This window comes from Pongo abelii, chromosome 20 (assembly GCF_028885655.2).
Source record: "Pongo abelii isolate AG06213 chromosome 20, NHGRI_mPonAbe1-v2.0_pri, whole genome shotgun sequence".
Lineage (NCBI taxonomy): Eukaryota > Metazoa > Chordata > Mammalia > Primates > Hominidae > Pongo > Pongo abelii.
In genome coordinates this window covers 63,872,148-63,885,731 of record NC_072005.2, presented here as the reverse complement: position 1 = coordinate 63,885,731, position 13,584 = coordinate 63,872,148, and the positions used below count along the sequence as shown (strand labels likewise).

The 13,584-nt window shown below is 45.5% G+C and overlaps 1 protein-coding gene and 1 non-coding gene across 2 annotated transcripts; both read left to right on the top strand.

Moving 5' to 3' along the window:
• The first annotated feature begins 2,192 nt into the window (after positions 1–2,192).
• On the top strand, positions 2,193–13,011 carry ZIM3 (zinc finger imprinted 3). Its single transcript, XM_002829852.3, has 5 exons — positions 2,193–2,535; positions 4,713–4,769; positions 8,731–8,857; positions 10,133–10,231; positions 11,010–13,011. The coding sequence occupies exons 2-5, from the start codon at positions 4,755–4,757 to the stop codon at positions 12,185–12,187; spliced, it is 1,419 nt and encodes a 472-aa protein (XP_002829898.3). The 5' UTR covers positions 2,193–2,535; positions 4,713–4,754; the 3' UTR covers positions 12,188–13,011.
• LOC112130257 (small nucleolar RNA U3) lies at positions 12,847–13,058 on the top strand. The gene has a single exon (XR_002912529.1). It is a non-coding gene; the product is annotated as a small nucleolar RNA U3 (small nucleolar RNA).
• The last annotated feature ends 526 nt before the right edge of the window (positions 13,059–13,584 follow it).

The window sequence follows — 13,584 nt, the reverse complement described above, 5'->3', positions numbered from 1 at the left end:
TGAGCAGTTATTTATTTATTTATTTATTTATTTATTGTGTTTGCTGGCTGAACACCTGGGATCTGAAGAGCAGTAATGCTTTGAAGGGAAACTTTTTTTTTTTTTGGTCTGAGAAATAGTTCTCAACAGTGGACTTAAAATAATCAAAACCATACTGTAGATAAATGTGCTATCACGCAGGCTTTGTTGTTTCATTTATAGAGCACAGATAGAGTAGATTTAACGTAATTCTTTTCTTTGTTTTTTGAGACAAAGTCTCACTCTGTCACCCAGGCTGGAGTGTAGTGGTGTGCTCTTGGCTTACTGTAGCCTCCACCTCCCAGGTTCAAGTGATTCTCTTGCCTCAGCCTCCTGAGTATCTGGGACTACAAGCATGGGCCACCATGCTTGGCTAATTTTTTTGTATTTTTAGTAGAGGTGGGGTTTCACCATGTTGGCCAGGCTGGCCTGGAACTCCTGACCTCAAGTGATCTGCCCGCCTTGGCTTCCCAAATTGCTGGGATTAGATGCATGAGCCACTGCATTTGGCCAGCATAATTCTTAGAGGCTTTAAAATTTTTAAAATGCTAAGTGAGCATTAGATTAAACTCAGTCACCAGCTGCATTAATTTCATGTAAGAGAATCATCCTGTCCTTGGAAGCTTTGAGGCCAGGCATTGACTTCTCTCTAGCTATAAAAATCCTAGATGGAATCTCCTTCCAATAGATGGCTTTTTCATTTACATTGAAAATCTGCTGTTGAGCCAACTGCAGTGGCTCACACCTGTAATACCAGCACTTTGGGAGGCTGGGATGGGAGGATCACTTGGGGCCAGGAGTTTGAGACCAGCCTGGGCAACATAGTGAGACCCTGTCTCTAAAAAATAAAAATAAAAAAGGCCAGGTGCAGCAGCTCAGGAAAAAAAAAAAAAAAAAAAGACATAAATCACTCCACCCCTTTCAGTTCACCCTCAGGCTTGCTCTGTCCCTCAGGCTGGAATGCAGTGGTCAAGATCCTTGCTCACTGCAGCCTTGACCTCTTGGGCTCAATTGATCCTCCCACCTCAGCTTCCCATGTATCTGGGACTACAGTAGTCTGCCACGGCGGCTGGGATTCAGGTGTGAACCACCAGGCTGGCTGGGTCATTTGCTTTTTTTGTTTTTGTTTTGTTTTGTTTTGTTTTGAGACAGAGTCTCCCTCTTGCCCAGGCTGGAGTGCACGGGCATGATCTTGGCCCACTGCAACCTCCACCTTTTGGGTTCAAGCAATTCTGCCTCAGCCTCTTGAGTAGCTGGGACTACAGGTGTGCACCACCAAGCCCGGCTAATTTTTGTATTTTTAGTAGAGACAGGATTTCACCATGTTGGCCAGGCTGGTCTCGAACTCCTGACCTCAGGTGATCTGTCTGCCTCAGCCTCCCAAAGTGATGGGATTACAGGCTTGAGCCACCGCACACTGCCAAGGGTCATTTGCTAATATGATTTTTGGATACCTCTTCTCCTGGGAGGAGGTCTAGTCTGGTGCATCCTGTCCCATGAAGTCTGGTTTAATCTCTCGGAATTCAGTTGGAAGGTCAATTTTGGAACGTCTCCATGTCTGCAGGCAAGGGCATGTAGCCTGTGTTTAAATTCAACACCCAGACTAGGGTGGGGCTGGATTGGCATGTTGATCTCATTTTGAGAGTATTAGTACCACTGAAGAGATTTTGCCGGTTGGAGGTTGGAGCCTGAATACTTTCTGTCAGGCGGAGAGCACTTTAACGCATTGTTCCACCTCTGCACCTCTGCTGGCCCTATTTCTTTTTTCTTTTCCTTTCTTTTTTTTTTTTTTTTTTGAGACGTGAGACAGAGTCTCGCTCATTGCCTGGGCTGGAGTGCAGTGGCACGATCTTGGCTCACTGCAGCCTCCGTCTCCCGGGTTCAAGAGATTCTCCTGCCTCAGCCTCCCAAGTAGCTGGGATTACAGGCACGTGCCACCATGGCCAGATAATTTTTGTATTTTTAGTAGAGACAGGGTTTCCCCATGTTGGCCAGGCTGGTCTTGAACTCCTGTCCTCCCAAAGTGCTGGGATTACAGGCATGAGCCACCGTGCCCAGCCAATTTTTTGTCCTTTTAATTTATTTTCATCCTCTGACATTTGGATAATGTTTTCCATGCTTTCTATTTCAAAGTTAAGATAAAAACTTTTTACTTGCATGAACTTAAAAAAATTTTCCATTGGAAACCGATTGGGCAGATTTGAAAATTAAGCTTTCACAATCACAATTTTTATGAGAGCTCATTCAGTTTTGGAGAAGTCGAGGAAAGAATTGGGAATTGAAATTTTGACGTGGCCTGATAGGATCAGATGGGGCTTTTGTAGGAAGTGAGTGTTTTGGGTTGTTTCTTGACTGGATTATGATGCGGAATACAGCGGGTAGAGGGCCGATTAAGTTTTAGTCATTAGTTTAGCTTTTCAGTATACGTGCCTTTTCATTTTCAGTCCCTTTCAGAAGAAAAGACCACAGGCATCAGAAATCAATCAACTTGCTAGTTTATGCCAGATTCCACTGGAGGTAAGCTGATTTTTTTTTCTCCCTGAAAGCCAAATGTCTGGGTTTTGTTTCTTTTTTTTTTTTTTTTTTTTTTCATTTTTAGTTAGTTTCATTTTTCTACCTCTCCTATTTGCTGGAATAAGCTAAATGTTTTACATTGGTAGTTTAGATTTTCTTTTTGGTTGTCATATTGAAAAGTGATGCTCCCAGGATACTCAAAATTATTTTCGTGGCCCTCCAGTCCTTAGCATTACTGCTGGCCCACAGCTACTTCTAAAAACTTTTTTATTGACAAATAATAATTGTGTTTATTTATGGGGTACAATGTGATGTTTTGATACATGTTTACATTGGGGATGATTAAATCAAGCTAATTAATCTATTTTTGTGGTGAAAGCATTTACAATTTACTCTTTTTAAAAATTATATATATTTTTTGTTGTAGAATTGGACTCCTCAAACTTTAATAAACATTAAAGTTGTGCCCGGCAAGTTTACTCTTAAAAAACATATTTACTTATTTAAAACTTTATTCCTGGCTGGGTGTGGTGGCTCATGCATGTAATCCCAGGATTTGGGGAGGCTGAGGGAGGAGGATTGCTTGAGCCCAGGATTTGAGACCAGCTTGGACGACATAGCAAGATCCCTTCTTTACAAAAAATAAAAAGTTAGCTGATGTGGTAGCATGCACCCATAGTCTTAGCTATTCAGGAGGCCGAGGTAGGAGGATTGCTAGAGCCAGGGATTTTTAAACTGCTGTGAGCCGGATCACACCACTGCACTCCAGCTTGGGTGACAGAATGAGACCCTGCCTCAATAAAATAAAATAAAAAATAAAAACTTTATTACCTTTAACAGAGACCGGGGTTTCACTATGTTGCACAGGCTGGTCTCAAACTCCTGGGCTTGGCTGGGTGTGGTGGTTCACACCTATAATCCCAGCACTTTGGGAGGCAGAGGCGGGCAGATCACTTGAGATCAGGAGCTCGAGACCAGCCTGAACAACATGGTGAAACCCTGTCTCTACTAAAAATGCAAAAATTAGTTGGGCATGGTGGTGCGTGCCTATAATCCCAGCTACACGGGAGGCTGAGGCAGGGGAATCCCTCGAACCCGGGAGGCGGAGGTTGCAGTGAGCCGAGACTGTGCCACTGCCCTCCAGCCTGGGTGACAGAGCAAGACTTGGTCTTAAAAAAAAAAAAAAAGTAACTCCTGTGCTCAAGTGATCCTCCCACCTTGGCTTTCCAAAGTGCTGGGATTATAGGTGTGAGCTGCCACGCGTGGCCAAAATCTACGCTTTTGGCAAAGAATTACCAATGATCCAGCTGTCCCACTTATGGCAAAGCTGAAGGGCTGTCTGCATCCCGTGTTCACTGCGGCGTTATTCAACACGACCACAGCTGCTTCAGGATTCATGGTTTCGGCTCTCGGCCTTCCTCACTGTGCTCTAGCTGATCTGATGCTTGCCTCATTGTCTTTGCACAGGCTTGTTTTAAAGGTGCTGTTGAACTGCTGTTTAGCTTTCTCTCTCTCTCTCTCTTTTTTTTTTTTTTTTGAGACGGAGTCTCGCTCTGTCGCCCAGGCTGGAGTGCGGTGGCGCGATCTCGGCTCACTGCAAGCTCCGCCTCCCGGGTTCCCGCCATTCTCCTGCCTCAGCCTCCCGAGTAGCTGGGACTACAGGCGCCCGCCACCACGCCCGGATAATTTTGTTTTTGTATTTTTAGTAGAGACGGGGTTTCACCGTGTTAGCCAGGATGGTCTTGATCTCCTGACCTCGTGATCCGCCTGCCTCGGCCTCCCAAAGTGCTGGGATTACAGGCGTGAGCCACCGCGCCCAGCCAATTTTGTATTTTTAGTAGAGACGGGGTTTTATTATGTTGGCCAGGCTGATCTCGAACTCCTGACCTCTGGTGATCTGCCCGCCTCAGCCTCCCAAAGTGCTGGGATTACAGGTGTGAGCCACCGCGCCTGGCCTGCACTTTCTTCTTTGAGACCCAGTCTTAATAAACAAACAAACACCAAAAAACCAAAACACAAAAAAAAGACCTTCGGAGGGGGATCACTGAGGTACAAGTCAGGGCTTTTCGGAGTGGTCTAAGGAGAGCTTTTATCCAGGGTGTGGAGCATTCTATGCTGGATAATCCCCAAGTTCCAAAGCGAATTCTGCTATTTCATGGTTCTTTTCCATTTTCCCTCAGATCTGCCTTCCCAAGACTTTATTGACTGGTAAAGAACGGGAAATGAACAATTCCCAGGTGAGCTTTTCAAAAAAATCTAAATCTCATGATGAATAAACATGACCCACGTTGCTCAGAATTAACTCCACTAACCTTTTGGCGTGTTTTCCTCCTTCCTTCCATACTTTTATTAAAAGGTAACACGCACTCTACTTTCTGCTCAACGCTGGGCATGGTGGCTCACACCTGTAATTCAGCAATCTAGGAGGCCAAGGCAGGTGGATCGCTTGAGTTCAGGAGTTTGAAACCAGCCTGGGCAACATGGCGAGATCCCATCTCTACAAAAAATTCGCTGGGTATGGTGGTGGTGGCGTACACCTGTAGTCTCAGCTACTCTGGAGGCGGAAGTGGGAGAATCACTTGAACCTAGGAGGTTGAGGCTGCAGTGAGCCATGATCGTGCCACTGCACTCCAGCCTGGGAGACAGAGCGTGACCCAGTCTCAAAAAAAAAAAAAGGAAAAAAAAAAAAAAGAAAAGCTTGGTTACAGAAACACCAGGGGTTTGGTCTAGGTCCTGCTACTGGCTGCACAGAAAGCCAATGACTGAGACAGTGGGTATTGCGAAGGAAGAAGCTTTAATCAGCTGCCATAGCTGAAGAAATGGGAGCTCAGCCTCATATCCATCTCCCTAACTCACTAAAACTAGGGGTTTATACAGCACGGAAGAAATGTAACAATGTGTAAGAAAGCAAGAACTAGGGAGGGGCAAGGAGACATCTGTTGTGGTGAGTTTTAGTTGATTTTTTTTTTTTTTTGAGGGAGTCTGGCTGTGTCACCCAGGCTGGAGTGTAGTGGTGCAAGCAATCTCAGCTCACTGCAACCTCTGCCTCCCAGGTTCAAGGATTCTCCTGCCTCAGCCTCCTGAGTCGCTGGGATTACAGGTGTGCGCACCACCACTCCTGGCTAATTTTTGTATTTTTAGTAGAGACGGGGCTTCACCATGTTGGCCAGGCTGGTCTCGAAATCCTGACCTCAGGTGATCTGCCTGCCTTTGAGAGATCTGAAGGTCTTTTCCTAAGGAAGGAACTCAGACAAAACAAATACAGGTTTCAAGCTTTAACAGCAGAAGGGTCAATTTCTATGTTTATCCAAAAAACAAAAACAAAAACAAAAAACAAACAAAAAAACCACAACTGTCTATGGGATTACTGGGCTGGTTTCAGCTCAAGCATCTTTGTTTTTTTTTTTTGACACAGTCTCCATCTGTCACCCAGGCTGGAGTGCAATGGCTTGATCTTGGCTCACTGCAACCTCTGCCTCCCAGGTTCAAGCGATTCTCCTGCCTCAACCTCCTGAGTAGCTGGGATTACAGGCGCACGCTACCATGCCCACGCCCGGCTAATTTTTATATTTTTAGTAGAGATGGGATTTTACCATATTGGTGGGGCTGGTCTCGAAATCCTGACCTCAGGTGATCCACCCGCCTCAGCCTCCCAAAGTTCTGGGATTACAAGGGTGAGCCACCACGCCCAGCCTCAGGCATCTTTTGACAACTGCTCTTACAAACCTGGTCCACTGCTAAGCCCTGAGATGTAACAGTGTCATGTGTGTTTCACCCCAACCTATTTTTTAAATGATTGGTGTCTTGAATGTGTGTCCTCTCCCAACTTTGTTCTGTGTGTATTTGAAACAAATTCTATAAATCCACACAATAAAGTGAAAAATCATAAACTAGTACCAGTCGGAATCAAAGTAAATTATGGATAGCTGAAAGACCACGGATAAGTTGTATGCAGTTAGGCAGATAGTAGTTTCCTTGCAATTGTTAAAATTAAGCCTGTTGACCAATTTCCTGTTGACAAGAAAGGCATACTAAAGTTAGGTGTGGTGGCTCACACCTGTAATCCCAGCACTTTGGGAGGCCAAGGCAGGAAGACCACTTGAGGCCAGGAGTTCAAGACCAGTCTGGACAATATAGTGAGACCCTGTCTCTACAAATAATAAAAAATGAACTTAGCATGGTGGTGCATGCCTGTAGTCCCAGCTATTCTGGAGGCTGAGGTAGGAGGATTGCTTGATCCTGGGAGGTTGAGGCTGCAGTGAGCCATGATCACGCCACTGTACTCCAGCCTGGGTGACAGAGCAAGAACCTGTGTCATAAATTTTAAAAAAGGCCGGGTGTGGTGGCTTATCCCTTTAATCCCAGCACTTTGGGAGGCCGAGGCGGGCAGATCACTTGAGGTCAGGAGTTTGAGACCAGTCTGGCCAACATGGCGAAACCCCATCTCTACTAAAAGTACAAACATTAGCCAGGTCTGGTGGTGCGCGCCTGTAATCCCAGCTACTCAGGAGGCTGAGGCAGGAGAATCACTTGAACCCAGGAGGTGGAGGTTGCAGTGAGCCGAGATTGTGCCACTGCACTCCAGCCTGGGCTACAAGAGTGAGACTTTGTCCGCTTCCCCCCCAAAAAAATTAAAAAACAAAATAAAAAAAAAAGCAAGCTAGAACACAAACACAACTAAAAAATTTATCTGTCCAAGAGGACACTAGGTGCTGGCTCTTAGAGGTGAGATTTTCAGTTTCTGACAAAGGAAGTCGCTTTACACGTGTGATTTCCAACACTGTGAGTGTTAAGTGGCAGGAACAAAATGCTGCCGTAAGTCCAGTATGGCTGCAGGAGAGACCCAGGGGAGTGTGGTGACCCTGTGTGAGTGGGAGTGTGGTAGACATGCTAGACGCTGGGCCCTGTAGCAGGTGTCACCTATTTCTCCCAAATGCAAGGAAAGCTGATAAATTAGGGGAGCGCACCATCCAGTCTGAATGTCGACTGTGGAAAATAGATTACAGTCAGTTTAGATGTAGCTGGAAGAATTGGGGCTATTGGCTTATTCTACTTATTTATGTATTTATTTATTTGAGATAGAGTCTCACTGTCACCCAGGCTGGAGTGCAGTGGTGTGATCTCAGCTCACTGCAACCTCCACTTCCCAGGGTTCAAGCAATTCTCCTGCCTCAGCCTCCCGAGTAGCTGGGATTACAGGCATGCACCACCATGTCGGGCTAGTTTTTGTATTTTTAGTAGAGATGGGGTTTCACCATGTTGACAAGGCTGGTCTCGATCTCCTGACCTCAGGTGATCCACCTGCCTCAGCCTCCCGAAGTGCTGGGATTATAGGTGTGAGCCACCGTGCCCAGCCTCTATTTAAAAAAGAATTTCTAATAGAGGCAGGATGTGTTAAAGAAAAATAGAAAATAGAAAAAAAAAAAACATTTTCTTTTCTTTTCTTTTCTTTTCTTTTTTTTTTTCTTGAGACAGAGTTTTGCTCTTTTTGCCCTGGCTGGAGTGTAGTGGCGCGATCTCGGCTCACTGCAGCCTCCACCTCCTGGGTTCAAGCGATTCTCCTGCCTCAGCCTCCTGAGTAGCTGGGATTACAGGCGCCCACCACCATGCCTGGCTAATTTTTTGTATTTTTAGTAGAGATGGGGTTTCTTCATGTTGGCCAGACTGCTCTCGAACTCCTGACCTCAGGTGATCCACCCGCCTCGGCCTTCCAAAGTGCAGGGATTACAGGTGTGAGCCACCGTGCCCGGCCAAAATAATAAAATTTTCTTTGAGATAGGGGTTTTGCTATGTTCCCCAGCTAGTCTCAAACTCCTGGCCTCAAGAAATCCTCCTGCCTCAGCCTCCCAAAATGTTGGGATGGTAGGTGTGAGCCACCATACTCGGCCTCTGCCTTACTCTAAGTAAAAGATGACAAGGTGGATTAATGAATGGTGGAGAAGATGGAAACTAATGGCCAGGTTTGAGATTCAGGAAGTAAAATTGGTGGGACTAGAGGGTGGAGAAAGATGGCAGTGTCATGAGTAGGTCTAAGGTTTATGGCTCAATGGCAAGATCCTCTGGGCACAATTGATTTTCATCCAGAGTAGAGTGAATTATGGACATGATTAAAGCTTGGTTCAGCAGAAACAAGTTTCTCTATCCCCAGCCGCAGGATTCAATGGCATTTTTATACTGATCGGGAATCTGTTGTTACAGGGAAGAGTGACCTTCGAGGATGTGACTGTGAACTTCACCCAGGGGGAGTGGCAGCGGCTGAATCCCGAACAGAGAAACTTGTACAGGGATGTGATGCTGGAGAATTACAGCAACCTTATCTCCGTGGGTAAGGATGGCTTCCCCAGCAGGAGGACTCAAAACCTAAGGCGTGAAACACACAGACACCCCATGGCTGGCCGAATAGGGTTGGCACAGAGGTGCTCCTCACTTTGCATATGTTTTTGTAGAGCTGGGACTAGGGTGAGGCAAGTGAAGTGTACTGAGTGCTTCATTTAAGGAGCCCCCATCCTCAGGGTTGTGCAAGCGCCTGGAGAATGAGTGAGGGCCTCTGTAAGTTTTGTGGGCTGGGTGCCCTGCCCTTCACCCTACTCCTGGTCTTGATATTTGGAAAAGCTTTATCCTCCAAGAAGAAAAAGCATTTCCTTCCTTCCCTTCCTTCCTTCCCTCCCTCCCTCCCTGCCTCCTTCCCTTCCTCCCTTCCTACCTTCCTTCTTTCCTTCCTTCCTTTCTCCCTCCCTCCCTCTCTCCATTCCTCTCTCTTTCTTTCTCTCCTTTCTCCTAACAGGGTCTGGCTGTGTCACCGAGGCTGGAGTGCAGTGGTGCAATCATAGCTCATGGTAGTATTTTTTTTTTTTTTTTTTTTTTGGATACAGAGTCTCGCTCTTGCCCAGGCTGGAATGCAGTGGTGTGATCTCGGCTCACTGCAACCTCCACCTCCCAGGTTCAAGTGATTTTCCTGCCTTAGCCTCCCGAATAGCTGGGATTACAGGTGTGCACCACCATACCTGGCTAATTTTTGTATTTTTTGCACAGATGGGGTTTCTCCATGTTGGTGAGGCTAGTCTCGAACTCCTGACCTCAGATGACCTGCCCGCCTCAGCTTCCCAAAGTTCTGGTATTACAGGCATGAGCCACCACACCTGGCGTCACTGCAACATTGACCTGGGCTCAAGCCATCCTCCCACCTCAGCCTCCTGAATAGCTGCGAGCACAGACGTGCACCACCACACGTGGCTTTGGTTTTGTAGAGACTGGGCCTTGCTATCTTCATGTTACGTGTAACATGTTGGTCTCAAATTCCTGTGCTCAAGCAATTCTCCTGTCTCGGCCTCCCAAAGTGCTGGGATTACAGGCATGAGTCACCACACCCAACCCAGAAAAAGCATTCTTTGTTTAGTTCGACTGCTCATATGCATTCCTTCAAACTGTCCATCCACACAACTCCCCCCAACCAATGGCACATACCCACACACTGACATACAAACACTCACACACACAAATATTCACGCAAGCATACACAAGCACTTATATACACTCACACACTTGCACAAACAACTCACACATCCACAAACACCAAGCCCTGTGGTATCTTCCATCACAGGACAAGAGGAAACCACCAAACCCGATGTGATCTTGAGGTTGGAACAAGGAAAGGAGCCATGGTCAGTGGAAGAAGAAGTGCTGAGAAGTGGCCGTCCAGGTAGGTGACCAGGAGAGCACTGTGGGTCAATGTTGCGTGGAAGCCAATTCAGCTTTTCTAAATGAGGAAGTCGTTTGGCAGAAAGTAGAGCCAGCTGTGACTTCCTGGGAGTGCCGGAAGAAATCTCCAGGTATTTTTCTCCACTCAGAAATTTCTTTATATTCTTCTCTGGGTTTTCCTTTGCAGGCAAACTCTTTTTTTTTTTTTTTTCTTGAAATGGAGTCTCTGTCGCCCAGGCTGGCATGCAGTGGCGCGATCTGGGCTCACTGCAACCTCCGCCTCCCGGGTTCGAACGATTCTCCAGCCTCAGCCTCCTGAGTAGCTGGGATTACAGGCACGTGCCACCACGCCCGGCTAATTTTTTGTATTTTTAGTAGAGACAGGGTTTCGCCATGTTGGTCAGGCTGGTCTCGAACCCCCGACCTCAGGCAATCCACCCGCCTCAGCCTCCCAAAGTGCTAGGATTACAGGTGTGAGCCACCACGCCCGGCCTGGCAAACACTCTTTCTTAATCTCCCTCTCCCTGGTATCCCTGGGCTCTCACCTGCTCCCCGTGCACTAGGTCTACGTTGCTCAGTCCTTTACAGATAGATATGTGATAGCTTCATGTAACATTAGTTCACCTAGAACTCTAACAGAGCTTATATTAACTTTGGCTTCTCATAGACATTAGGTTTGAAGCCAGAAATGATCACCACAATAGATTGTTTATGGCATTTTATTTCAAGCATGTGAGTGGAACGTTTTACACAGGACATTTTTTTGTATTCCATTTTAGAAAAAAACGGGGACATTGGAGGGCAGATTTGGAAGCCAAAGGATGTGAAAGAGAGTCTCGCAAGACAAGTCCCATCAATCAATAAGGAAACGCTGACTACGCAGAAAGGTGTAGAACGTGACGGATCTAAGAAAATACTTCCACTGGGCATAGATGATGTATCTTCCTTGAAACACTGTGTACAAAATAATTCTCACGACGATAATGGATACAGAAAATTAGTTGGCGATAATCCATCCAAATTTGTAGGAAAACAACTGAAATGTAATGCCTGTAGAAAGTTATTCAGTTCAGAGTCACGCCTTCAGAGTCACCTGAGGAGGCATGCCTGTCAGAAATCCTTTGAATGTTGTAGCTGTGGAAGAGCATTCGGGGAGAAGTGGAAGCTTGATAAACATCAGAAAACTCATGCAGAGGAAAGGCCCTATAAATGTGAGAAATGTGGAAACGCCTACAAGCAGAAGTCAAATCTCTTTCAACATCAGAAAATGCATACTAAAGAGAAACCCTATCAATGTAAGACATGTGGAAAAGCCTTTTCCTGGAAATCATCCTGCATTAATCATGAGAAAATTCATAATGCCAAGAAATCCTATCAGTGCAATGAATGTGAGAAATCCTTCAGGCAGAACTCAACCCTCATTCAACATAAAAAAGTTCACACTGGACAAAAACCCTTTCAATGTACGGACTGTGGAAAGGCTTTCATTTACAAGTCAGATCTTGTGAAACACCAGAGAATACACACGGGAGAGAAACCCTATAAATGTAGCATATGTGAGAAGGCCTTTTCCCAGAAATCCAATGTCATCGATCATGAGAAAATTCACACTGGGAAGAGAGCTTACGAGTGTGATCTATGTGGAAATACCTTTATCCAGAAGAAAAACCTCATTCAACATAAAAAAATCCATACTGGGGAAAAGCCCTATGAATGTAATAGATGTGGAAAAGCCTTCTTTCAGAAGTCAAACCTTCATAGCCATCAGAAAACTCATAGCGGAGAGAGGACCTACAGGTGTAGTGAATGTGGAAAAACCTTCATCCGGAAATTAAACCTTAGTTTGCATAAAAAAACCCATACTGGACAAAAACCTTATGAATGTTCTAAATGTGGTAAAGCCTTCGCTGACAAGTCATACCTTGTTAGGCACCAGAAAAGAATTCACTCCAGATAGGAGCCCCATGCACTTAAAAAAAACATGGGAAATATGGTTGCCTGGAATTGTCACCCCAGAATTCATGTTGAAATGGCCTCTAATTTGCAGGCTATTTTTGAAGGTAGCAAGGACTTATTATGCACAGTATCCTTTGAAAACCGACTTGGCAAACTCACTCAGCAAATGTGTATTAAGTATAAATATTTATTAGATGCCTTTTGTGTACCAGGAACTCTTAAACACTGAAGATGTAGCAATAAACCAAATGTGCTAAAAACCCATATGGAGTTTTATTCCAGTGAATAATGACCAGTGGTATCCATATCTTTAAAAACATTTAAAAGACTATACTTTTGGCCAGGCGCGGTGGCTCAAACGCCTGTAATCCCAGTACTTTGGGAGGCTGAGGTGGGTGCATCACCTGAGGTCAGGAGTTTGAGACCAGCATGACCAACACGGTGAAACCCTGTCTCTACTAAAAATACAAAAATTAGCCAGGCATAGTTGTGGGCACCTATAATCCCAGCTACTCGGGAGGCTGAGGCAGGAGAACTGCTTGAACCTGGGAGGTGGAGGTTGCAGTGAGCCAAGATTGCACCATTGCACTCCTGCCTGGGCAACAAGAGCAAAACTTCATCTCAAAAATAAGATAAAATAAAATAAACAAATAAAGACAGTACTTTATACATTTAGGGATGATTTCTATAATTCATGAGTGGAGAGGTTTCTCTAGAGGTGTAGGGGAATGGAAACCACGTCCAGAAAGTACAGCTTTCTCTCCTGAGCATGAAGGTATCTTGGCATTTCTTCACTGCAATTGCCATTTGGCTTTTTTATTTTTCTTTTGAGATAGGGTGTCACTCTGTTGCCCAGGCTGGAGGGCAGTGGTGTAGTCATAGCTCACTGCAGCCTCAAACTCTTGGGCTCAGGCAATCCTTCCACCTCAGGCTCCCAAAGTGCTTTGATTACAGGCATGAGCCATGGCACTCAGCCGCAGCTTACATTTCTTTTTTCTTTTTCTTTTCTTTTCTTTTTTTTTTTTTTTTGAGACAGGGTTTTACTCTTATCACCCAGGCTGGAATATGGTGGTGTGATCTCAGCTCACTGCAATCTCCGCCTCCCTGGTTCAAGTGATTCTCCTGCCTCAGCCTCCAAAGTAGTAGCTAGGACGACAGGCATGCGCCACCACGCCTGGCTCATTTTTGTATTTTTAGTAGAGACGGGGTTTCACCATGTTGGCCAAGATGTTCTCGATTTCCTGACGTTGTGATCCGCCCGCCTTGGCCTCCTAAAGTGCTGGGATTATAGGCGTGAGCCACCGTGCCTGGCCTACATTTTTTTCATAGTACTTTCCTTCTTTTCCTCTTAAATGCTAAAAATAATGTATTTTTAAAAACCTCGTATGTATGTTTCTG